The sequence below is a fragment of the Plasmodium vinckei genome (assembly GCF_900681995.1).
Source record: "Plasmodium vinckei vinckei genome assembly, chromosome: PVVCY_09".
NCBI classification, from domain to species: Eukaryota; Apicomplexa; class Aconoidasida; order Haemosporida; family Plasmodiidae; genus Plasmodium; species Plasmodium vinckei.
Window position 1 is genome coordinate 979,486 of NC_051301.1, and position 24,715 is coordinate 1,004,200.

General features: G+C 22.4%; 8 protein-coding genes across 8 annotated transcripts; 6 read left to right on the top strand and 2 right to left on the bottom strand.

Annotated features, from left to right (window-relative positions):
- Positions 1 to 858: 858 nt before the first annotated feature.
- On the top strand, positions 859 to 1,692 carry PVVCY_0902860 (conserved Plasmodium protein, unknown function; the record flags this gene model as incomplete). The annotated part of the gene is made up of 1 exon (XM_008626626.1): positions 859 to 1,692. The coding sequence occupies one exon, from the start codon at positions 859 to 861 to the stop codon at positions 1,690 to 1,692; it is 834 nt and encodes a 277-aa protein (XP_008624848.1).
- Positions 1,693 to 4,010: 2,318 nt separating this feature from the next.
- PVVCY_0902870 (major facilitator superfamily-related transporter, putative) lies at positions 4,011 to 5,501 on the top strand (the record flags this gene model as incomplete). Its single annotated transcript, XM_008626627.2, has 1 exon — positions 4,011 to 5,501. One exon carries the CDS (start codon positions 4,011 to 4,013, stop codon positions 5,499 to 5,501), a length of 1,491 nt encoding a protein of 496 aa, XP_008624849.2.
- A 660-nt stretch (positions 5,502 to 6,161) lies between these two features.
- Positions 6,162 to 8,360, bottom strand: PVVCY_0902880 (phosphoacetylglucosamine mutase, putative; the record flags this gene model as incomplete). The annotated part of the gene is made up of 1 exon (XM_008626628.1): positions 6,162 to 8,360. The coding sequence occupies one exon, from the start codon at positions 8,358 to 8,360 to the stop codon at positions 6,162 to 6,164; it is 2,199 nt and encodes a 732-aa protein (XP_008624850.1).
- Positions 8,361 to 9,642: 1,282 nt separating this feature from the next.
- PVVCY_0902890 (60S ribosomal protein L38, putative) lies at positions 9,643 to 9,888 on the bottom strand (the record flags this gene model as incomplete). Its single annotated transcript, XM_008626629.1, has 1 exon — positions 9,643 to 9,888. One exon carries the CDS (start codon positions 9,886 to 9,888, stop codon positions 9,643 to 9,645), a length of 246 nt encoding a protein of 81 aa, XP_008624851.1.
- A 2,066-nt stretch (positions 9,889 to 11,954) lies between these two features.
- PVVCY_0902900 (60S acidic ribosomal protein P0, putative) lies at positions 11,955 to 12,902 on the top strand (the record flags this gene model as incomplete). Its single annotated transcript, XM_008626630.1, has 1 exon — positions 11,955 to 12,902. The coding sequence occupies one exon, from the start codon at positions 11,955 to 11,957 to the stop codon at positions 12,900 to 12,902; it is 948 nt and encodes a 315-aa protein (XP_008624852.1).
- A 2,442-nt stretch (positions 12,903 to 15,344) lies between these two features.
- Positions 15,345 to 16,691, top strand: PVVCY_0902920 (26S protease regulatory subunit 6A, putative; the record flags this gene model as incomplete). Its single annotated transcript, XM_008626631.1, has 1 exon — positions 15,345 to 16,691. One exon carries the CDS (start codon positions 15,345 to 15,347, stop codon positions 16,689 to 16,691), a length of 1,347 nt encoding a protein of 448 aa, XP_008624853.1.
- Positions 16,692 to 17,781: 1,090 nt separating this feature from the next.
- PVVCY_0902930 (conserved oligomeric Golgi complex subunit 2, putative) lies at positions 17,782 to 21,556 on the top strand (the record flags this gene model as incomplete). The annotated part of the gene is made up of 7 exons (XM_008626632.1): positions 17,782 to 18,834; positions 19,013 to 20,410; positions 20,533 to 20,619; positions 20,820 to 20,882; positions 20,993 to 21,070; positions 21,181 to 21,228; positions 21,419 to 21,556. 7 exons carry the CDS (start codon positions 17,782 to 17,784, stop codon positions 21,554 to 21,556), a joined length of 2,865 nt encoding a protein of 954 aa, XP_008624854.1.
- Positions 21,557 to 21,961: 405 nt separating this feature from the next.
- Positions 21,962 to 24,696, top strand: PVVCY_0902940 (methyltransferase, putative; the record flags this gene model as incomplete). Its single annotated transcript, XM_008626633.1, has 6 exons — positions 21,962 to 23,649; positions 23,762 to 23,863; positions 23,955 to 24,026; positions 24,115 to 24,207; positions 24,308 to 24,379; positions 24,558 to 24,696. 6 exons carry the CDS (start codon positions 21,962 to 21,964, stop codon positions 24,694 to 24,696), a joined length of 2,166 nt encoding a protein of 721 aa, XP_008624855.1.
- Positions 24,697 to 24,715: the final 19 nt, after the last annotated feature.

Below are 24,715 nucleotides of genomic sequence, written 5' to 3' on the forward strand. Positions count from 1 at the left end.
TATACACCGTTAACTACATAACAAAATGTATATATTATAATTTTTTAAGTTATTTTTGGGAAAAAAAAACAAAAAAATGTATCACCAACTTAAGAATATATTATATATAATACTCACATATTCATGCATATATGTAGGTTGTGTAAAATTATATATAAATTTATAGCCTTATAATTGTTATAACAAAAACCCATAATTATAAATTATAGGGTTATTATATATTAAGCTATCAAACTAAGAACATCTTTTGAATATAATATATTAACAAATAATTTTTTTTTCCAATTATTCTATATTTAATAGGTTATATATAATTAAAAACGACACATAGTAAATTAACGTATATACATATTTTCCTTTGGTTTAATCAAATAGAGGTTATAAGTAAAATTTAATAAACGAATTTTCTTATATAAAGAATGTATGTTATTTCTTTAAAAATTATGTATAAACATTTTTCAAATATCAAAAGTACAAAATAATTTTTATTGCATATATTTGTGTATCCCCAATTTAAGCTATACTAAAAAACACACTATTATAAATTTTACAGTATACGTTTTAAATTTGTAGATATGTGTACATATATTTACAGTATGAAATATTATATTCAATTTTAAGAGGATAAGATATGCGAATATAAAAAAAGTTTCTTATCGATTTACTAATTTTTTATATTTTTATAAAAATTATATAAATAATAAAAAAAATTGGGGCATAAGCTATATGATTTTTCACATAAATATTCAAAAATATTAACAAAAATACATATATAAAAATAGGTACATATAAAGAATATACAATACTAAACATTTGAACATGCATTTAATGTTAGATAAAAAAAAAAAATAAATCAAAATGAATAACCACGATTCCTTACTACAAAGCGAAGCATTTAACCTTGAGGAAATTTATGGAAGTGATGTAAATGATGAGCAAAATAGATTGATAATTGAGTTTATGAAAAATATGGAAAAAGAACGAAATTTATTACCAAGGACAGTTGTTGCAAAGAACATAAAAACAGATGAAAATAAAAATAACAATAAGCCTCATAGTATATATAATATTATAGACATGTATACAGAAAATGGTGAATTAAAAGAAACTCATTTTATTAAGGGATATAATATAAAATGGAAAAATGCAGTTGTGCAATATTTAAATGACTTAAGAAATTATATTCATAAAAAATATAATAGAAGAATAATTAACTCGTCAAAATATTTAACATCAAATTGTCCCATATTGGAATGTTTGCAAAAAAATGAAAACTTAATTTCGATTTTTTTATCAAAGCCGTTATGCATTCATTTATATATATACGGTATTAATTATTTACAAATAATTTATTATATTGACTTAATTACTCAATATATAAATTTAGAAAATGAGGGGAATTTGTGTTTATTCTTATGGTTAGCTTATTTACTTATTTTATTAGATTCATTACAAGCATTAGATATGGATGTAGCTTCAAATCTTCAGGTAATTAAAAGATTTTGTTTAAACAAAATCGAAAATACAGATTTAGCTATAACATGTGAAACCGATAAATCTAATTTTTTAAATTTCTTTACAAATTTTACTTGTAAATCAAATGAGGAAAATCATAGGGATTCATATAATTGCACACATAGTGTTTTCTTTATTATTTATTTACTAATTACCGAAATATTAAGCCAAAAATGAATTTATTAAAATAACTCATAGAATATCAAACAGCATATGCATAAATATATATATACATATTTAAGCAATGCATTATTACTGTCGAATAAAATAAAATATAGTTTCTAATCAAAACGCGAAGTTTCCCCACTGTGCATAATATTAGATATAGACATTGTCTTAATACTAATGCATAAAATTAACAATTTTTTTTGAAAAATATAATAAGGATGAATAGCATGCTCGCTCCTTTTCTCCTTTCCAAATTATACTTATTTTTAATATTTCTTTCAAATATTAGTAGTTTATAATATTTGTTACAATGATTTTATAAATTCATATGTTTAAATATTTTTTTTGTAGAATAACATAATAATTTGTTTGTTTTCTTTTTTTTTGTGTATCTCTTATAATTACCATTTGAAGGTGTGTATTTATTATGATATACCTTTCAATCAAATTTAAAAAAATACATGATTTTATTTAAATTAATTATATTTGAAATAAAAAATGCAAATCTCACATTTTTAATCTTAAGAAAGAATAACAAGTTATTAATAAAAAACTATAGAGCATATATTTACATGTCTACTAAGGATGCTTAGCCCATTTTGGTGATGATGATATTTCATTATTTATATAGATTGCACACACAAATAGCTATTTTTTTTTTTATTTAAATATTCAATAATTTTATAATATTTTTTTTTTTATGAACATATTAATTGCATGTTAAGGTATTTTATTCATTATAGCTATCAACATTACAAGAATTGGTACACAATTGGCAACATAATAATATATAGCTATACATAGATTATTGCTGTACATAATATTTTTATAAATATTAGTAATATGTACATATTTTTTAATTACCATTTTATACAAATAATTTAGTATAAATAATTTATGGAGAACATATATATATAATAAATGTATAGTGAACAATTAATATCTTTCTATATTTTTATATTATAAATACATTTTATAATAATTTGTGCCAAAATTGGAAAATAAGTATAATTACACTATTGTATATATTTATATATTCTTAAAAAGTGATATATTTTTATATATACAACTAAATAAATAGTTTAAAACATGTTTTGTGAATATATTATATAAAGTTACTATATATTTTATTATATGTTGATAATATAAATATTGTGTACTTATTTACTATTGTATAGTTTGAACTTCATTTTACCTTAACTTCGTTTTTTATATTTATATAAATACATTTTTATTGTTATTCTTATATATAATCATTATTGAGAAAAAACAACTATTGACTTATAATGCTAATATCCAGGTAAATATAATAAATAATACTTATGAGTTTTATTATCATAATATATTACTATATAATACATATTTTATAGCAATGTTAATATTGAATGGTATAAAGCATTAAAAATAAGTGAAATTTATTGTCATTTTAATAATATAACAATAAATAATGTTTTTTCTATAACTTCATTAAATAATTATTTAAATTAATAAACTTAAATGGGTTAAAGTTATCCATAATTATTATTATTATTACTAGCAATATTTGTACTTATTTATGTACATTTTTACAACTTTTATTTTGTGGAAAATATTAAAAATTTAGTTTTTTGGCCTCTTTAATTAAAAGGATATTTTACTTGCACTGTATAATAATAAGGCACATATTGTAAAATACATAGTATATAAATATATACCGTTGTTATTCGTATTAATAAAAATAGGGCGAAATAATAAAAATACAGATATACGCAAAAAAAAAAAAAATCTGTAAAACAACAAAATATGTACGCCATTGAATTAAATGCATAAATGCAAAAAAATACAGCATTAAAATTTGATAAAAATTAATAAATATATATATTATGAATAAATGATTAAATGGAAAATATTGTTATATAAAAATATGGAAAATTAAAGATAATAAAAAAATAATTTTTATAACTTATTTCCGTATATATATGCATAATTGCAATATTTCGTTGTATTAATATATATATGATGTATATATATGTAACAATTAAAAAAAAAAAAAAATAATAATAAAATAAAAAAAAAAAACACAAAAAAAAAAAAAAAAAAAAAAAATTTGATGCATATATTTTGATACACACATAATAATAGTAATATTTTAAATACGAGACAAGAGGGAAATTACCTGTTGAAAAAAATACGTAATTTATCACACAAAACTAGTTACTAAGATAACCTGTGCATATTTTATTATAAAATTTGAATATACACAGAGTATGTGATAATAATAGCAAGAATAATATCATTTATAATTATACTATCGAATATTAAGTTTATCAAAAATGAGGGAATATGGGATGCCTTCGTCATTAGACGAACTTTTAAGCAAAGATGAAATAAGGGAGTCATCAAAACAAAAAACACCATATAACATAAACAGAAATATTGTGTTATTTTTATATGTTACGTTAATTATATTAACAAATCGTTTGTTTTTTGGATGGCCAAATTTATCAAACTTATTATTTAGAGATGATGCATATATATGGAAATGCACTAAAAATCCAGATGGGTCATATAATAGAATTCCTGATAAAAGATATGCATGTGAAGAACAAGATAAAGCAGTTCAAACAATTTTTATATTTGGATCATCTGCATATTTTGCATTTTCGTTTTTCAATGGATTAATAGTTGATTATTTAGGTTCTAGACTTAGTATATTATTAGGTCATATATTAAATTTGATTGGATGGGTAGTATTAGTTATGTCAGGAGAAAATTTTGATGGATATGTTGTAGGTGGAGTATTTATGGCCGCAAGTATTGATTTAGCATCATTTGCAACATTAAATGCATCAGGTTTATTTCCAGGAAATGAAAATTTAATAGTTAATATAATATCAGGTGCTGGATCATTATCACCAGGAATAATGACAATTTTAGATATAATTATAACAAAATATGATCTTAATTTCAAAACTTTTATGTTATGTTATATGGGTATAAGTGTTGGGTTTTTCTTTATTTTATCAATATTTTTTTTTCCAAAAACTAGATATTATAGACAATATGAGTTTGATAATTATTATAATGCAAGGGAATTTGTTTTAAGAACTAATCTTGAAAATGGAAATCCCGATTCCATTGCCACCAAACAAATAGCCAGTTTTAAAAATGCATCAAAAAAAAGTAAATCAGATAATAATGATAAAAGTAATAAAAATTGTGGATTTTTAAAATCAAGATATTTCAGAGATTTATTAAATATATTTACCTGTGCCCATTTCTTATGTTTATGGATATATGGACCTTTAAATGCAATATATAACACATTTTATTATAGTGTTGTTGAGAATATATTATCAAAAGATAAGAATGATTTACTTGGATATATCTTACCATTTTCTGTAATTCCTTGTATTATATTAGGAAATTTATCAGATAAATTTGGTGTAATGATTATCATAGTTTATGAATTAATATTTGCTTTATTTATGTATGGATTTAGTTTTTTTAAATCAAATATTGCACACTGGGCCTCAGTTATTTCCAATGTTTTATACTCAGCTTGTGCAAATGGGCAAATATGGACATTTATATCATATACATTTAGTTCAAAATATCATTCCACATTAATTGGATTATTAAATTTTGTTTGTGGTGTTGTATCATTTGCTCGTATCTTATTGCTTGAATGGGCCAAAAATGTAAATTATGATTTTACTTATATTAATTTACTTATTATTGGATTTATTGTTATTAATGTGGTAGTAACAATTATCCTTGGTTTGATCATAAAATCTAAAGGAGACAAAGTCATATATGGAGATGAAGAGTCAGATTAATAAAAATAGCAACAAGAAGATGAGCATACTATTTTATTTATCATATCTTTGCTTTTAATCTCACATTTGTATAATTAAGCACGCAGTATTATTTGGCGTGATTTTGATTTATATATTATAATAAAATATATTCAAAGTTAAATATTAATTTTTTAATTTGATCAAAATGTGTGTATGTTACAGCGAGATTTGTTATGAATGTTTTATGTGTGCATATTTAATTCCGTGTGCACGTGTTTATTTTTATATATGTTTATATGCATATATTTAACTTTATTTACGTATTAATCTTTACACAGGTTGATATGCTTATGTAATATTAGTTAATTATTTTTATTAATTAATATTATACAATGTGCATATTCTTTTAATTTTTTTTTTTTACTACATTTATTTATTGCAACCGAAAAAATAAATAGCTAACTAATTCATTAAATTTGAATAACGTTAGGTATTAGAAAATATGTTATATGATTTTACCCTCACAAGGGAATTACTATTAAATCATAAAGGATGTAAAAAAATTTTAAATAAATAAAAAATGAAAATATGAAGAGTTGAAAATGATAGGGGAATGGAAAACCACATTCTTTTATGCTACCATTTAATAGGAACACTTTTTATCCTATTTAAGTTTATTGGATTTGTAGAGTTTGAGGTTTAGCTATGATTAATATAGTCAACTACCGCTTCTTTAACTTTATGAAGGATTTCATTCATTTGTTTTATCGTTTCTGCTTCTGCATATATTCGAATTAAATTTTCAGTTCCTGATGGTCTAATAAAACATCTTCCATATTTTACATCTATTTCTTTTACAATTTCTTCGATTTTATTTTGCACAGATTTGGGTTCTATCAAGTATAATTCATGTTCTGGATGTGGTATAATTTTGTTTAATATGGATCTAGGACATTCTATATTTATATATAATGAAGGAATAGGAGTATAAAATAGATTCCATTCATTTATGCTTAAATTTAGAAAACTTAAAGATAATTCAATAGCTATAAAATCAACTATAGCATCTCCAGTTGTTTGATTAAAAAAAAGTAAATATTTTTTTAATGCAATAAAATATGGATCTTTTTGAATATCAAATTGTTTTGCCCATGCATCTAAATTAGATGAATCAGCATATATAGAACCATGCCCATTCGATTCAAATAATATACCTATAGAAGATTTTCGAGCTATATTATCAAGATTTTTCATACCAGTTTTTGTGCATATTATATTAATATTAATATAATTAAAAATAGGGATTTCTGTACTTATATTTTTTATTACATTATTTATATAATGTATAAAGGAAAAATTTACATATGCAGTGTGTATAATATTTATATCGATTTTTTTCATTTTTTCATTTTGTTTTTCTATTTTTATACAAATATTAGATAATATTTTTATTATACATTTAAACAATAAACAGACTATTTTAGGTCCATCTAAAATTTCAATTTCATTTTCTAAACTATCATGCTTAATAAAAAAATAAATTATTCTATCTGCATCTCCATCAAATGTACAGCACTTTGAATTATTACAATAATTGATTGGCATATTTGATGGAACTTTTCTTTTATTATAAACATATTCTGCACCACATTCAAAATTTAGAATAGAATTATCATTTTGTAAACAATTAAATTTATATATTTTTTTTTTTAAAACTGTAAATACATCATTAAACATGTCTATTTTTAAACTAGCAATACCATTTGAACAATCAGTAAATATAATTTCTTCTTTACAATTTTTGATTAAAATGTTGTCATAAATATTGTTTATATAATTATACAAATCCTTAAATAAATAAATAAAATAATCAAAATAAATCTTATCACTATTGTAAGCTAAAATGTTTGAATTATTTCTATCCTTTTTATCATCAACTTTGATGTTGTATTTTTCAGATAAATCAAAATAAAGATCCTGAACATTTTTTAATTCTTTTAAATTATATGAAGTAAGATAGTTTAGATCTGTTTTCATTTTGCAAACTTGATTTTTCGCTAGTTGAGAAATAATATTTTGGATAAAATTATTTTCAAATTCGGAATTAAAAATATAGACAAGGGAATGCATAGATGGGGTTGTTATATAACACATATTATTTATACATCGTGAAATATTTAAAGAGTTTAATGAATTTATAATAATATTATTTAAGTGTGGTCCACTATTACGTGTATCAAAACCTATACATATGTTTGCTTTAAATATTTGATTATATATATTCGAGTAATATATAATATTATCTAGTTTTTTTATTTGATTATATATCTTATTATCATAAAGATTAATTTGAATTTCTTTTAAAAATATTTGAACAATCATATCAATTATATTATTAATAACGTTTTCAATTTTACAATTATTATTTTTATTTTCTTTTATATATTTTAAATGTTTATTAGAAAGTTCAGATAAATATTTTTCATATATTTCATTTATCTGTCTTCCATTTTTATCAACAATTTTTATTCCATTTTCATCAGCTGGATTATGAGATGCAGTAATAACAATTCCTACATTTGTCCATTTAATTTTATTTTTATTTACAATTTCAATAATGCTATCTATGTCAGATTCAGATTCAAGAAGGTTGTATTTTTTTGCTAACTCATAATTATACTTAATAAATAGTAATCCTAATATTATTCCACTCTTATTTAAAACATTAATCAAATTGCATCTATTATTTTTATATTTATCTCTAAATCCACTATTGCCATAAAATACTTCAACAGTTGATTCAAATTGGACACTGTTTTCTATCATATAATTTGGAAGGCATTCTTCAATACATGTATATATTTTTTTATAAAATACGCTCTTATTATGTATTTCCATATCCTCTATTTACAAAATTAAAGTAAAAATCCCTTCCTTACTATCACTATTCTCTTACTTTCAACCATCACTGATATTTTTATTATCTACCCCTATACATGTGTGTATAATATATTATCTATATGTGCTGTGTATTTTTAATCCCTTTCAATTGTATAAATAAAAAATGAAAATACAAATAAAGAAAAAAAATATTTTAGATTATATCTTTAACTTATATACATAGAGTATATTATTTATTTTTTTTTTTTTTTTTTTGACCATTTATATTAAATGAATTATGCAAAGTTTGTTATCAAATTTGAAATTATAATTATATAATATATTTTTAATAGTGTAAAAATGTAAATTTTGTGTATTTGGTTAATTTTTATTACCCTTTTGAAAATAAAAAAGTAGAGAAATAATGAGAATGGCTAGCTAATAACACCCTGCCTCTATGTACCTATTTTGAGCTACACACATATGCATGTACCTACTCCACGGAGGAAGGATATGACTTTTTACCAGAACAAAGAGAGTATATGATTTAAATTAGGTTAAAGAAAAAACAATACCATTTTCAACTCTCGTGATTTTCATTGAAAAAGGAGGGCACCGTTGTTTAGAAAATGGAATGCATAAGTATATATATAAATATGTTGACATTATTTTTTAGGATCTTGCCTATAACACAATTCAAATAGGCCCTTATTTTGTACAAGCCATCTTTTTCTTTCTATATATATATATATATATATATATATACATACATATTTTTTTGTATTAAAAAAAATAAATTATAATAATTATGTTGTTATCAGTTTTTATTAATTATTATGCAACATGATATTTCAAAAACGTTTCCCATTATTCAAAATGTAAAGAAAAAAAAAAAATCAGTTAAAAATAAAATTTTCATTAAGTGTGCATACTACTTTTATATACATATATATATGATGTAATAGTTTTCAATTCTCAATTTGATAAAGGAAAAATTGTTAACCCAACAATTGTAGTAATAATTATATATACATAAACAATGAAAATAATATAGCCATTGTTTTATTATATAATTTTATGTTCCGTGTATTTTCCATATTATAATTTGTATTGAGCAAGTCTGTTTTGTCGCGATTTTGCTTTCTATTTTTCTTATCGTATCTTTTGTGTTTCTTTCTTAATACCATTACTAAAATGAGATACTGTTGTTATAGCTGGATAATGCATGCCAAATGAACTTGCATATGATTTAATTATGTTTTATATGGATTGATATCCTTTTTTTATTTTTTAACTGGTTTTACTTTTTTTTTGCTGGGTAGTAAATTCTTTTAAGACTTGGTAGCAAAGAGCTCTCAATTCTTTCGGCTTTAGTACGATCATTAAAAACCATTGTATATAAACATTTTTTTGTTCTTAATTTTAATTTTGTTATTATTTTATTTTTCTTTGTTTTATTTTTCTTCTTTACAATAATAACAGCAGTGGTATCAGGTTTTTTGCTTATCTTCAAAAATTTACGAATATCGTGAATTTGTTTTGGCATTTTGTAAAATTTTATTTGGAAATATAATTAAATTTAATTTGGATTAATTTAACCTAAATAAGGGATTACTATTTTTTTTTTTTATTATTATATAAAATAATAAATTTTGCTAATTTATATTTATAAATTTGTTGAGAAAAAAAAATATAAAAAAATATTATTTGGAAAACGTATTATTTTTATTTATTTCTACTAATAAATAATTTAAAGCAAATTTTTGAGAATTTTTTTTTCACCTATCCGTAGCTCATAATGTTCCATATATAATTATGCTTATAAATCAAGCCGAATTATTATGTAATAATATGCTTATAAATATATGCATAGTGTTATAAATATAGTATATGTTAATACATACAGTTGAGGCGGATATATTTGAAAACTGGTATGGAAAAATAAACACTGTGCATGCTTATATATAGTATATTATACTATTTTGGGCAGCCGCTACTACATATAAATATTATATATTATTTATATTTTTTGGGGGTATGATTGATTATATATAAGAAAAATTTGTGCTAGCGATTAGTAGGCATATGTACAATATAAATTATAATATATGCATAAGGAATACAGGAAAAAACTAATATACTATTTGTGGTGAGTATATATATAAAGAGCGATCCCGCTTTATTTTTTTTTCTTAATTTTTTATATGCTGTAATATAATATATATAAAAAAAAATATATAATGAATATGTATTATTTATTATAAATATAGTCCCTTAAAATATAAAAGCTACGTTAAGAATTATATATAAGGGGGGTCCCCTTTTTCCACTACAAGCTATATAGCGTAAAAAAATATATATGACCAATCTATAAATTAAAGTGAAAAACAAATAATGTGAATTTTAAGTGTATCTTATTTTTTCTTTCTTTTTTTTCAAATAAATATATTTAATTTTAATTTAAATTTATATTTAATTTTTATTTTTATTTATTTTTTATAAACATAATTTATTTTATTTTTTTTCCATTTTTGGAAATTTTATCCTTTTTAAATTCAAGCATTTAATTTATGGTAAGAGAAAAAAAAACAAAACATAAAATTTGAATTTATCAACTTTCGTTTTATATCTGTTTTTTTTGAATAAACCATGATGTTACATTATATTTTATGTAATATAATTGTTCTTTGTTGTGTATATATTGTATATACTATACAAACATATATACATATACAAGCCCTACCAACATATATATAATATACCCATACGTGTATGTATATAAGTAACTCTGTAGACATATATACTTGCATACTTCCTTTATTACATATATTTTTTTTATCATTATTTATTCTTCTTAATAATATTTATTTATATAATTGTTTGTATGAGAATTGTTAAGTGTTGTGACACAACATTTATCCTGCATGTTCATACAAAAAGTTAACAAAATTTATTTCCCAGTTTATTATGTTTCTTTAGAAAGTATACTAATTATTTAAAATAATGATTATATATTTTTTTGGCTAAAAAAGTACTTAATAAAAAATTTATTTTATTTTCAATATATTATTAATAATTTTTATTTTATAAACTGTTCATATCTTTATGCTTGTTTATGCCAATTTTGCCTGACCAGGCAATAATATTAAATAAACTTACATTTTTTTATTATATAATTTACTATAATTTTCTGAATTGTACATTTATATTGCATGCTACATTTACTAATAAAAATAATTGAATAGTATTGAGTTATATATATACCTTTGCATATTTTCATAATAATTATATGGATTATAATATGTATTGATATGTGCCAATTTAATAGGGCTTCCTACATTTGTGTGCAATGCATATTAGTACAAATTGAGAGAATATATATGATGTTCATTTTGGCTTGTATTTCGCATATTTGCATGACTGTTCATAAATTATGAATACTTTTAATATAACATATTTTCCTATTTTTTTTTTTGCCAGGTTAAATTGATTGTCAGACATTAACTGTACTGCCAGTCTCCATAAAATCAGAAATCAAATTTTTATAATATATAAAATAAGAATTTATCTCATACCCCTCCTTTAATCTTATACACCAAATAATATAGCAAAATGGCAAAGTTATCGAAGGCACAAAAGAAACAAATTTATATGGACAAATTGAGTTCCTTGATCCAACAATATAATAAAATATTAATTGTTCATGTAGACAATGTCGGATCAGATCAGATGGCTAGTGTTCGCCAAAGTTTGAGAGGAAAGGCAACAATTTTAATGGGAAAAAATACAAGAATAAGAACAGCACTCAAAAAAAACTTACAAGCAGTACCACAAATAGAAAAATTATTACCATTAGTAAAATTAAATATGGGTTTTGTTTTTTGTAAAGATGATTTATCTGAAGTTAGAAGTATAATTCTTCAAAACAAATCACCTGCCCCAGCTAGATTAGGTGTTATAGCCCCAATTGATGTTTTTATTCCCCCTGGACCAACAGGTATGGATCCATCACATACCTCCTTTTTTCAGTCTCTTGGTATATCAACAAAAATTGTTAAAGGTCAAATTGAAATACAAGAAAATGTACATTTGATTAAACAAGGGGAAAAAGTAACAGCATCTTCCGCTACACTTTTACAAAAATTTAATATGAAACCATTTTCATATGGTGTTGATGTTAGAACAGTATATGATGATGGTGTCATTTATGATGCAAAAGTTTTAGATATAACCGACGAAGATATTTTAGCAAAATTTTCAAAAGGTGTAGCTAATGTAGCTGCATTATCTAGATCTGTTGGTATAATCACTGAAGCTTCCTATCCTCATGTATTTGTTGAAGCCTTTAAGAATATCGTATCGTTGGTTATCGATACAGATTACACATTCCCATTGATGAAAAAAATAAAAGATATGGTTGAAAACCCACAAGCTTATGCTGCTGCACCAGCTGCCGCTTCAAGTGCTCAAAAAGATGAACCCAAAAAAGAAGCAGCTAAAAAAGAAGAAGAGGAAGAAGAAGAGGAAGATGGCTTCATGGGATTTGGAATGTTTGATTAAAATATTACTGATTAGTTAGATAGACAAAAAAATGCATATAATACATAATACCCTATTGGAGCATCTCGGCAAATGTAAGTACATTTTTATATCTACACCAATCTGCATATATATATGCATATGCTACCTCTGAATGATGATAAAATTTCTCAATGTTCGCAGTTGAGAGTTAAACAACTCTATGAAGTTTTTTTCACGTAGCCTTCACTTAGATGTCTGACAGACAAAGCATATACATGCATATGCATATGCACATATTTATGTACATTATTTTTTAAAACAAATTATAATACGCTTGTAAAAAAAAAAACAATGAGCTGATCCAATATGAATACATATAGATATGCTCATTGTGTTTCCATTTTACAAAGCTAATAAATTTTTTGTGAATGATGATAAAATTTCTCAATGTTCGCAGTTGAGAGTTAAACAACTCTATGAAGTTTTTTCACGTAGCCTTCACTTAGATGTCTGACACAAAAAATTTTGTCATACCACAAAAAATGTTTTATATATATATATAATTTATAATAATTTAGCAATGGTTATGTCATATTTTATATTTTTTAATTTTTAGGTGTAGGAAGTAATTTTATTTATTATAGAGATCGTTATGAATTGCTAAAAAAACCATAAATAGGGATAATTACAAGGATACCGGATTTATGCATTATATATTGTGTAGATATAAAGTTTTTATGTTGCTAAAGGGAAAGAATTAATTACATTATCATGTATATGCTGTGATAAAAGTTTAGTTTAACCTTAGTTGTACTTATGATGCATATTTATACATATGTAATACGTTGACATATATGTACACATTTTCTATGCATATATATGTTAACTATGTTTTCTTTTCTATAATTAAAAAATCAAAAAAAAACATGCAATTAAACTGATAACTGATTATAAATTCCTTTTACAATTATTAATAAAAAAATACAACATTATATGTATATACTAAAAAAGGGAAAAACATATAAATATTTAATACCGTTTAAGGTATCCCATTTTTAATACATATTTTTTAATGCTATAAATTTTGTCCTAAGATATAAAAATAAGTATATTCATATTTGTTATGAGAAAGTTTTTAACTATTATAGAAATTGTATTGTACTTTTTATTTTTTTTTGTTCGATTAAAATGGCTAACAATAATTAAACTGGTTTTAGAGATAAATATATGCACGTTTGTATATAAGTACTTTATTTCCTGTGTGCATTTTTATTTTGAAAAAAAAATATAAATCTTTGAAAATTATAAAAGAAAAATCGAAAAAAGTCTCCCCATATTTTTTTATTTAAATATCATCACTAACAAAAGGGTTTATACCATATATTTATTTACGTATATGCCTTACTACCTTATATTTGTTTTTTTTTTTTTTTTTTTTTTTTTTTTTTAATTCCTTAACATTGAAATATAGCAGAACAATTAAAATAAAAATTTAGAAGGAATAAAAAAATATATGCAAATATTTTATAGTTTTGGGATTAATAATCAAAACAATATATTATCATTTATATGTGTATATATCTACAATAATTATACATACACAATATTCCGCATATGCTCATGCCCATATATAATAATATTTATACATTGTAATATACAAGCTTAATAACATTTGTGTAGTAACATTTTGATATAAATATATATATAAGATTATACAATCATTTAATTTTTTTATGATATATTTTGTATGAAGTAGAAAGAGCCAAGTGATTATAAATATTTGTTACAACATAAATATATATATATACATACACATATTTACAAAACTGGTAAGAAATTCAAAAAATAATTATTTTAAATTATCATTTTTTTTTTGGTGAAATATTTTCCTTTTATTTATTTTTTTGTATATCATATATTTTCTATTATTTTTATTTCCATTATAATTATTATTTGTATAAATTATTTTATTTTATACAAATTTAAGAATAGTATTTCTTCACTTGTTTCATTTTTCTCATTCCACATTTTCAACTTTTTTTTTCAGCTAGCCATTTGTTCACATAATTGATGAGGATATTTAAAAAAAAAAAATTATTTGAACAAGCCATAATGTGAAGAAAATTTGGCTACTATGATTTTCCAAGCAATTCCTAATTAACTATTTTCTAATATATCCATTTATTTTTTTAATAAACAATCTTTGCAAGGAAGAAAAAATACGTGGCAAATTATTTAAGTTCATAGTCAAACTAAAATTTTACTTTATCTCCTTTACTTCCTCAATTAATTTTCAATCATTGACATAAATAATATTACACACGTTCAATGCGCGATATATTATAAGGGACTTACTTCATTTTCTATGATAAAGTTAAATTTTTTTTTATAAAAAATATTGTTGTTTTAGAGAAGATATTTCTCATATTTAACTTCCAATTTCTCTTTTTTTTTAAATCAACAAACTTTTGAGCGAAAAAAATGAACGTAGAAAATATTTTTGAAAATGAACAGGTAAATGTAGAAGAAATAGAAGTATTATCAAATCCAGAAATAAGAACACGAATTAGTTTAATAGATACTGAAATAAAAATATTAAAAAATGAACATACAAGATTAAAAAATGAATATAAAAATATACAAGAAAAAATAAAAGATAATGTTGAAAAAATACATTTAAATAAGATGCTTCCATATTTAGTTGCTAATGTGGTTGAATCTTTAGACTTACAAGATGATGAAGATGAACAAGAACCCAAAGATGAATATGATTTATATGATAATCCTAATAATACTATATATGGAAGTAAATCAAAAAATACACCTGAAGAAGGTTTTCGTGACATTGATGATGAAAAAAGAGGAAAGTGTATGGTAATTAAAACTTCAACAAGGCAAACTATATTTTTACCTGTACCGGGTCTTATTGAAGCATCTGAATTAAAGCCTGGAGATTTAGTTGGAGTAAATAAAGATAGTTATTTAATTATTGATAAATTACCTCCTGAATATGACAATAGAGTTAAAGCTATGGAAGTTATAGAAAAACCTACTGAAGATTATTCAGATATTGGTGGGTTAGATAAACAAATTGAAGATTTAGTAGAAGCTATTGTTTTACCTATGTTACATAAAGAAAAATTTGAAAAAATCGGAATAAAACCTCCTAAAGGAGTATTAATGCATGGACCACCAGGTACAGGAAAAACTTTATTAGCAAGAGCTTGTGCATCACAAACAAATGCAACTTTTTTAAAATTAGCTGGTCCACAACTAGTTCAAATGTTTATTGGTGATGGTGCAAAAATGGTAAGAGATGCTTTTAATCTAGCTAAAGAAAAAGCACCAGCTATTATTTTTATCGATGAATTAGATGCTATTGGAACAAAAAGATTTGATAGTGAATTATCAGGTGATAGAGAAGTACAAAGAACTATGCTTGAACTTCTAAATCAATTAGATGGTTTTAGTACTGATGAAACAGTTAAAGTTATTGCAGCTACTAATAGACCAGATACATTAGATCCTGCCTTATTAAGATCAGGAAGATTAGATAGAAAAATAGAATTACCACACCCAAATGAAGAATCAAGAGCTAGAATTTTACAAATACATTCAAGAAAAATGAATGTACATAAAGATGTTAATTTTGAAGAATTAGCTAGATCTACTGATGATTTTAATGGTGCACAATTAAAAGCTGTTTGTGTTGAAGCAGGAATGATAGCTTTAAGAAGAGGTGCAACTGAAATAGATCATGAAGACTTTATTGAAGGTATTACTTCAGTTTTATCTAAAAAGAAAAGCACACTTAATTATTTTACATAAATACAAAAAAGCGTATATCAAATTTATACGTATATTGAAAAATATACAATCCGTGACAATAGGGTAGTATCCATAAATATATACAACAATGTAAGACTATGTTTATGGAACTGTAAAAAAAAATGTAGATTTTCACTAACAACTGTTTGGACGTAAATACTCTATTTTTTTTCCACTAGTTTACTCTTTAAATTGTGCGATATGCGTATTTATGTGCATATGGGTTGTTATGAAAAATATTTTTTGTTGAAACAATTTTTTCATAAATATGCATTACGCATTTTATAAATTTTTTTTTTCTTATTAATTATTATTCATATGGTTATATTTTTTTCTTTTTTTTTCTCTCACTTTATTATTAAGTACACATATACACTATATTTCTTATGTTTATTTATTTACTTTATTCCTTAAAAGCATCCTTAACAAATTAAATTAATTTTAATTTTTTATTTTTAAACATTTTATTGGCATAATTGCGATATATGAAATAACGCTTTTACAAGTGCTTATACTTATGTACGGTTCATATTTTTATTTTATTTTTTTTTTTTTTTCAAAATAGCCAAGGTATGGTATTTTTAAAAAAACACACGTATATTTTGGTAAAAAGTAACGGATAAAAGAAAAAAAAATATTCACATATTTATGCATATATATACATACATAGTTATAGGAAAAATTAAAACACCAATCATCATATTTTGATATATTTATAAGTCAATTTTGTCAAATATATATGATGTAATATACTAACGACTAGAATGAAAAATACCTGACCGTTCATATCGTTTTCGATATATTTTTTTTTTGTTTTCTCACATAAGTTATTTTTTTTTTCCGTACTTTTTTTTGATTAAAATAACAAACTTTCCCTATTCTTCCAAAAATTGAAACATCGAGTAAAGATAGGGGATAACTACATGTGCATATAACAGTACCCATAAAAAAGAAGAAAAAAAAGAAAAAGAAAAAGAAAAAGAAAAGAAAAATATTCCTGCACAAGCCTAATTAGGCAGGTAAAAAACGGTGTGACTTGCAAAAATCAAAGAAGCTCTTTTTGTGATAAAAAATTATGTAAATATTTATAATGTCTGCACAAGTATTTAACACCATGGTCACGGAAAAAGAGAATATAAATATGAAGAATGAAAATGAAGAAAATGAATTGATTCCAGAATACCGAATTTATACAAAAAATGAATTGAGTAAAAGTGAAAATATTGTAAAGATTATGAGTAATTCAATGAGTTATGTAATAGAATGTTGTAAATATAAACCTATAGAAGAAATAAAAAATGATTTAGAAATAATGAAAAAAACAATTAATAATGATGTAATAAAAATTTTAAATAATAATAGTCAAGAATTTATGTTATTACCTTCACATTTACATAATATTGAAAGTATCATCCCCATTTTAAAAAAAGAAATAAATATATCAAGTATGTATGTAAAAAAATTATTAAACGAAATAAATAAAATAAATAAAAATAGGAATAATATATTTATGAATAAAATAAATATATTTTATATTAGACACATATTAAAATACAATATAGAAATCGAACAATTATTAAATAAGCTACAAGCATGTATATATACTTTTGAAAAGTTAGACTTATATACACAGCTTGTTAATTTAAAAAAGGGTATAGAACAGAGTAAAGATGAAATTAATAACAATTTATTAAAAAATGAAAAAAATAATCATTCTTATATGATTTATTACCTTAGCGAAAAAATAATAAATTTAGCAAAAGGAATTTGGAAAATTAAAGCAATGTTATACAATAATTATAAACGAATAATAAAAATAGCTAACACATTAGATGATATGAATATACTAATTCAAAAATATGGAACCTTATCCAATTGCCCAGATAAAATAGTAAATATAACTCAAAATTATTCTTTTCAATATTTAAACAATTATTTGATAAATGCTAATAATCAAATTGTGAAGTTGTTAGAACAACTTTCTTTTGTCTTTTTTAAAATTGCAAAAAATGAAATAATTCAAAATTTTGAAGAGGACTTTTTTTTTAATCAATCCATTAATCACATATTAAGTTCATACTATTTGCTGAATTCTTTTGATATTTTTATTCAACAATTCCAGGATATATTTTTTGTTCGCACAGTAAGTTTATAGAGTTGCTTTTTTCCTTGCATGTTAATAATTTTTTTTATTTGTTTCGTTTTTTATAGCTATTTTTTTTTTTTTACTAACAATAATGGCTAGTCAGCAAAGATAATAAAATTTTTACACACACACACATGTCACATTTAACATCGCCATATTCACTTTTGATTTTCAGGATTTTTCTACATATGATGAATTTTTGGCATACGTAAAAAGTAATATTATTGATAACAAGTTTGTTAACGAAATAGGAAATCGAATTGATGAAATAGATCAAAGTATAAACTTTTTCAGAAAAGGAATTGTAGAAAAAATACTAGGGATTATAAAAAATCATTTCAATGATATATTTTTATTAAGATATTGTGATTTGTTTATTGAAAATTATATAAAAACATTAAATTTTTTAAACAATATAAAAAATGAGAGAAATAAATATGAACAGTTCATGCTAGAAAAGGTGATAAATGATTTTTTAACAAATTTTGAAAGAGAAACCTATGAAAAATATATATTAAATATATTAGAAAATAAAATAAATGGAAGCTTTAAAAATATTATTTTATTTGATAAAAAGTATAAATTTGATAATAAGTTTTATTGGCTAAAAGAAACTATTAATTTGATTAAAATTTTTAAAATACTATTTACAGATAAATATTATATATCATTTTCTTTAAAAAGTTATTTACGTTTTATTCTTAATCACTTTAAATCATATATTAACAATGTGAAAACTTTTATATCATTTTTAAACAATTCGAATTGTAAAATTGGGAGCAATACCACTGAGATTTTATTAGGATCTGATAAGTTTAATAGACCAAATTGGAGCCCAACATTAACATATAATAGCATAGGTTTTTTTTTGTCTGATTTTTTATCTCTCAGAAATATGCTCAAAACAGATTGTGAAATAAATCATTTTATTGATGAAAACAATAAATTTTATGTACCGTCTAATATTGGGGATATATCTATTTGGATATTCACAAAAATTTTATCTGACTATTCAAATGCGTATTATGAGGATGACAATTTTGAGAACTTATCCCCCCCCTTAGATAATAAAAATGAGAACATCAAAAATGTAGATCCATTAAATAAAATTGAAAATTGTAACGAAGAAAACAAATTAAATAAAGGGCATAAACTGATAAGCTCATTCGATGAAAATAAATTAAAAGATAAACAATTGAGCAACATAATGAATGAATGCAACGATAGTAATAGTAGTGAAAGTGATGGAGATATTGATTGTTCAGAGCTAGACAAAGATAATTTAAATAATATAGATATTTTACATAAATTAGGTTATGATAATAAAAATATTTTAAAAAAAAGAAAAAAAAAAATTAAACAAGATTTATATATATATAAAAAAAATAATAGTAAAAAAATAATTAATGATCTAAATTGTATAAATGGATTTTTATTAACATTATCAACAATTGTTGAAAATACACAAGAATATTTTCAAGAATTCTTTATCAATAAAATGTTTGAAATATGCTCAAGCTTTTTAGTTTACCTACATTCACTCTTACCTATTTACAAAATGACAAATAAACGGGTATTATAAAAAAAGAATGAATTATTTTATGGCATATCTCATATAATATATTACACATGATAAGCTAACCAGTATTTATGTCTAATTTTTGACCATTTATTTTATTTTTTTCTTATTTATAGGCCCCTGAAAAGGCAAGCGATAATATTGACAAGATTGTTCTTCCCTTAGTGTCCTTCAAAAGTTTTTATAAAGACACCATTGAGAATGTAATATTAAAATTGTGCATATATATATTTTACGAAATTGCATTTGCCATTTTGCGTTTCAAGCCTGTTGTGTCGGTTCATAAATAATTATAGAACTACACGAGATGGAATAAGCGGATGCAAATGTTGGCATATGGAAAATACTACTAATACACTTAATTTGATATATATTATTATTTTTTTTTTTAATCCATTTAAAGGTCATAATTGAAGACATGATATCAAAAATTGTTGACAAAATAAATACAGATTATCTTGAAAAGGTATAATAAAAAAAGTATTTGATTTTTTTCTATATCAGTCTATCGTTAGGTTGCTTAAAAAATATTACACAAATTTAATACGCTCATAATATAATATATTTTTTTTTCAGATTAAGACAATAATTGATGTCAAAATTTGCGAGGAAAATAAAAAAATTCTAAAGTTGAACTTATATGATGCCATAAATGTAATATAAATAAATGTCATTTTTTGTATACCCTATAATTATTCGTTGTTTTAATATATTTATTATGAAAATTATAAAATATTTTTTTCTTTTCTTTTTTTAATATGCAGAGTGGTGACATACCATATGAGGAAAAAATACAGAGACAGTTATTTTTGGTAAGATCTTTTTATAATGTATTTTATTTTTTTATGCTACGCAAATAATAAAAAGAGAAAATATGTAGCAGTATATTATTGTGTTTGTATAATAATAATTTGTACTTATGGAAAAATACCTCTTTCGTTATGTTTATTATATGCCTATAAAGGAAAATTTTTCATTTTATAATTATTTTTTGTTGAACAGGATGTGCGTCATTATGAAGAAATTTGTAATAGCAATTTTAAAATAAACAAAAACACAAGTGAGAGTATGAATAAGTTGGTAAATTATTTCGAAACACTGAATAAGGAAATTAAAAATATCACTAACTCAAGAAAATAAAAAATAGATATGACGTGGAAAATATCCACATCAAATATATTTGTTTTGCATATATTACTTAATTTTTTTTTTTTTTTTTTCGATATTTTAGCTAGCTATTTTTTTTAATATAATTGTTTAAACATCAGTATTTTATATTTTTTACAACTCTATTACTATCATTTTTGAATAAACCTTTTTTAAAAATATAATCACAAAATATTTCAATTTTCACAAATTTATTACTATCTTATTATAGTGCCATTTTTTTTTTCTTCTCTCAATTTAGCACATTGAGTAGTGTATTTTCAAATAAATTGAGGATGAGAAAAAAAAATAAAGGCCTATAGGATATGCATATAGATCTACATATTTTCATGTACCCTCATTCTACTTTCAGTGTTATAAGATAGATCATAAAAGAGAATGCAATGCATATGCCCTCTTGAAAATAATTCTTTTACAAAGGAAATAAGAAATAACAAGGAAATAGTTAAACACCTTAAAAAATGCCCATTGTTTTTAAAAAGTTTGTATTATCACTATAGCCCATTTTATTTCCCTCATATAAATGATAGTATATATGCCTTAACAAAAAAGATTAATGAAAATGAAGGAAAAAAAATTATATTATATACCGAAATAGAAAATATACTAGATGAATATTACAAACTTTTCAATGATACAATATTAGACATACTTATAAAGAAAGATATAAATATAAATACATATGAACTATTTATAAAATTAAAATATAAAATACTATTAAAATGGTTTTTAAAATATGGAAATAAAGGTTTATTTGTAAAATTAGAAGATAGTGAATCTTTAAAAAAAATTAAAAAAAAATTAAATCAGGAAAATTTAAATAATTCCTATAATTTAAGTTTAGAATATATAGAAAAGTTTGTAAACAACTATATTGAAAATGTGAATAATCAAATTGTAAAAACACGAGGCCCATCATTAAGTCACAATGATGATGAGGTAGACAAAACAAAGATCTATTTACAACCCATTTTAAGTTTAAAATCCATAGAAAACATCCATAATTATAAAATATGTAAAAGTATTGTACACTTTATAGATATGACTATATTTTGTTCAGACACAAAAGAAGATGAATTTTCAATCGACAATGCAGAAAATAATAATAGGGTCTATAACAAAGATGAAATATTTAGTTTAATTATTTATTTAACTATATATTTATGTTGTAAAACAAGTATTCAAAAGAGAGTTAAAAATAATATTTTATTTGGAAGCCAAAAAGAAGATTCATCTTTACATAAATCTATTCATTATCTTTTAAAAAATATAAATAAACATGATATACAAAATATAAATATGGTATTTATTTTCCTTTATTTTAATAAATCATTTTACAATCATTTTGAATCTCTAATTAATAAGAAAGATATATTTTATAATCAGGAAAATATTCAAACAAATTTGTTTATCGAGTTAGGGGCAGGGAAAGGAAATACAACAAGATGGGTTCATTTTATTATGAACAATTTAGTAGATATTTTAGAATTATATTTTAAGAAAGACTGTCAAAGATTTCGTGGTTCTACTGCAAAAATGGAAAATGAAACTAGCCAAGCGACTAATGACAAAGCTAACTGCGAAGGTAATGGCAAAACACATTCTCAAGACCCCAAACGAAGTAGATGCAAAATTTTGATCATAGAAAGAGAAGCATATAGAAATAAAAAAGAAAAAAAAGGAATTTTTATGGAAATGGAAAATAATATTCAAAATATTTTAAGAGTAAAATCAGATGTTGGGGATTTTAATTTATTTCAACTTTTAAATTTTTTAAAAAATAAAAATCAAAAACAAGAAAATCGATACATAGTTCCAGATATTATTCAATATTACTATTACAATGGTATTTATAAAAAAAATTCTAATATTGGGTTTGTAGAAAATGATCAAACAAAAATTGGTGATATAAAAAATGTAGAAAAAACAGGATCTGCTACTAAAACTGATCTCATACCTTCAGACAATATTTTAATAAAAAACCTCCATTTTATAGAGCAATACTTTGATGTACATGTTCAAAAGTTATACTCATTTCTTTCACAAGGAAATAATAATATTTTTAGGTTTGAAAAAAAAAACAAAAAATATACATAATTATATCGTTGTAAATAAACATGCATGAAAAAACATATGCATCGGCATGAATGTAAATTTGGTTTTTCTTTTCTATTTCAGAGTATATGATAATATGGAATTTTTTTTGAAAAATTTTGAGTGCCAAAAAGTTTCATTTTTAACAAAGCATTTGTGTGGGAATGGAACAGATTTAGCTCTAAGGTTTGCCAAAAAAGAAATAAAAAAATAAAAAAATAAAGAAATAAAGAAATTTTTATTGCATATTCATATATTACTATTGCACACTTGTCAGGATGCTAATAAATAATATAAAAAGTGATAGTACAGAGAATTATTTTATCATATCTACATGTTGTCATCACAGGTAGGTGTAAAAAGTAGAAGTAGTATACTCATTTTTTATTTTAAAAAGTATTTTTTAATTTATTTTATTTTTTTTTCTTATAATTCAGATGTGATGTTGATCAAATTTTAGGAATACAATATTTAATGGATCTTAAAATGGACATCAAATATTTCCAGCATATTATTCATCATATATCAGGGTAAGATAAAAATAAAACTTTTTCTCTTTTTTTATTAAACTGTTTTTATCAGATATATTATCAAACAATTTTTGTTTTCAACCTTTTTTACAATTTATAGATATGCCTCTTGTGCAAATAAAGAGAAAAGACAAGTTGGAAAAAAAATAAAATTACTAATAGACTTAGTCCGGTAATTATAAACAAAACCAATGCTTGTATATAAACAAATTTGAACTTGCATTTTTATTTACATATTTCTAATATACACAAATTTGAACTTGCATTTTTATTTACATATTTCTAATATACACAAATTTGAACTTGCATTTTTATTTGCATATTTCTAATATACACTTGTTTTATCGCAGAATACGATATCTTATTGGGCAAGGAATGAAGAATGCTTATTTAGTTAAATATGTAAATCAGTCCATAACCATAGAAAAACATGCTATCCTATTTTTTAACAACAACCCATTGGATCTCAGGGAGTTTAAGTCGTACTAGTTTTGAAGGTAAAAAAATG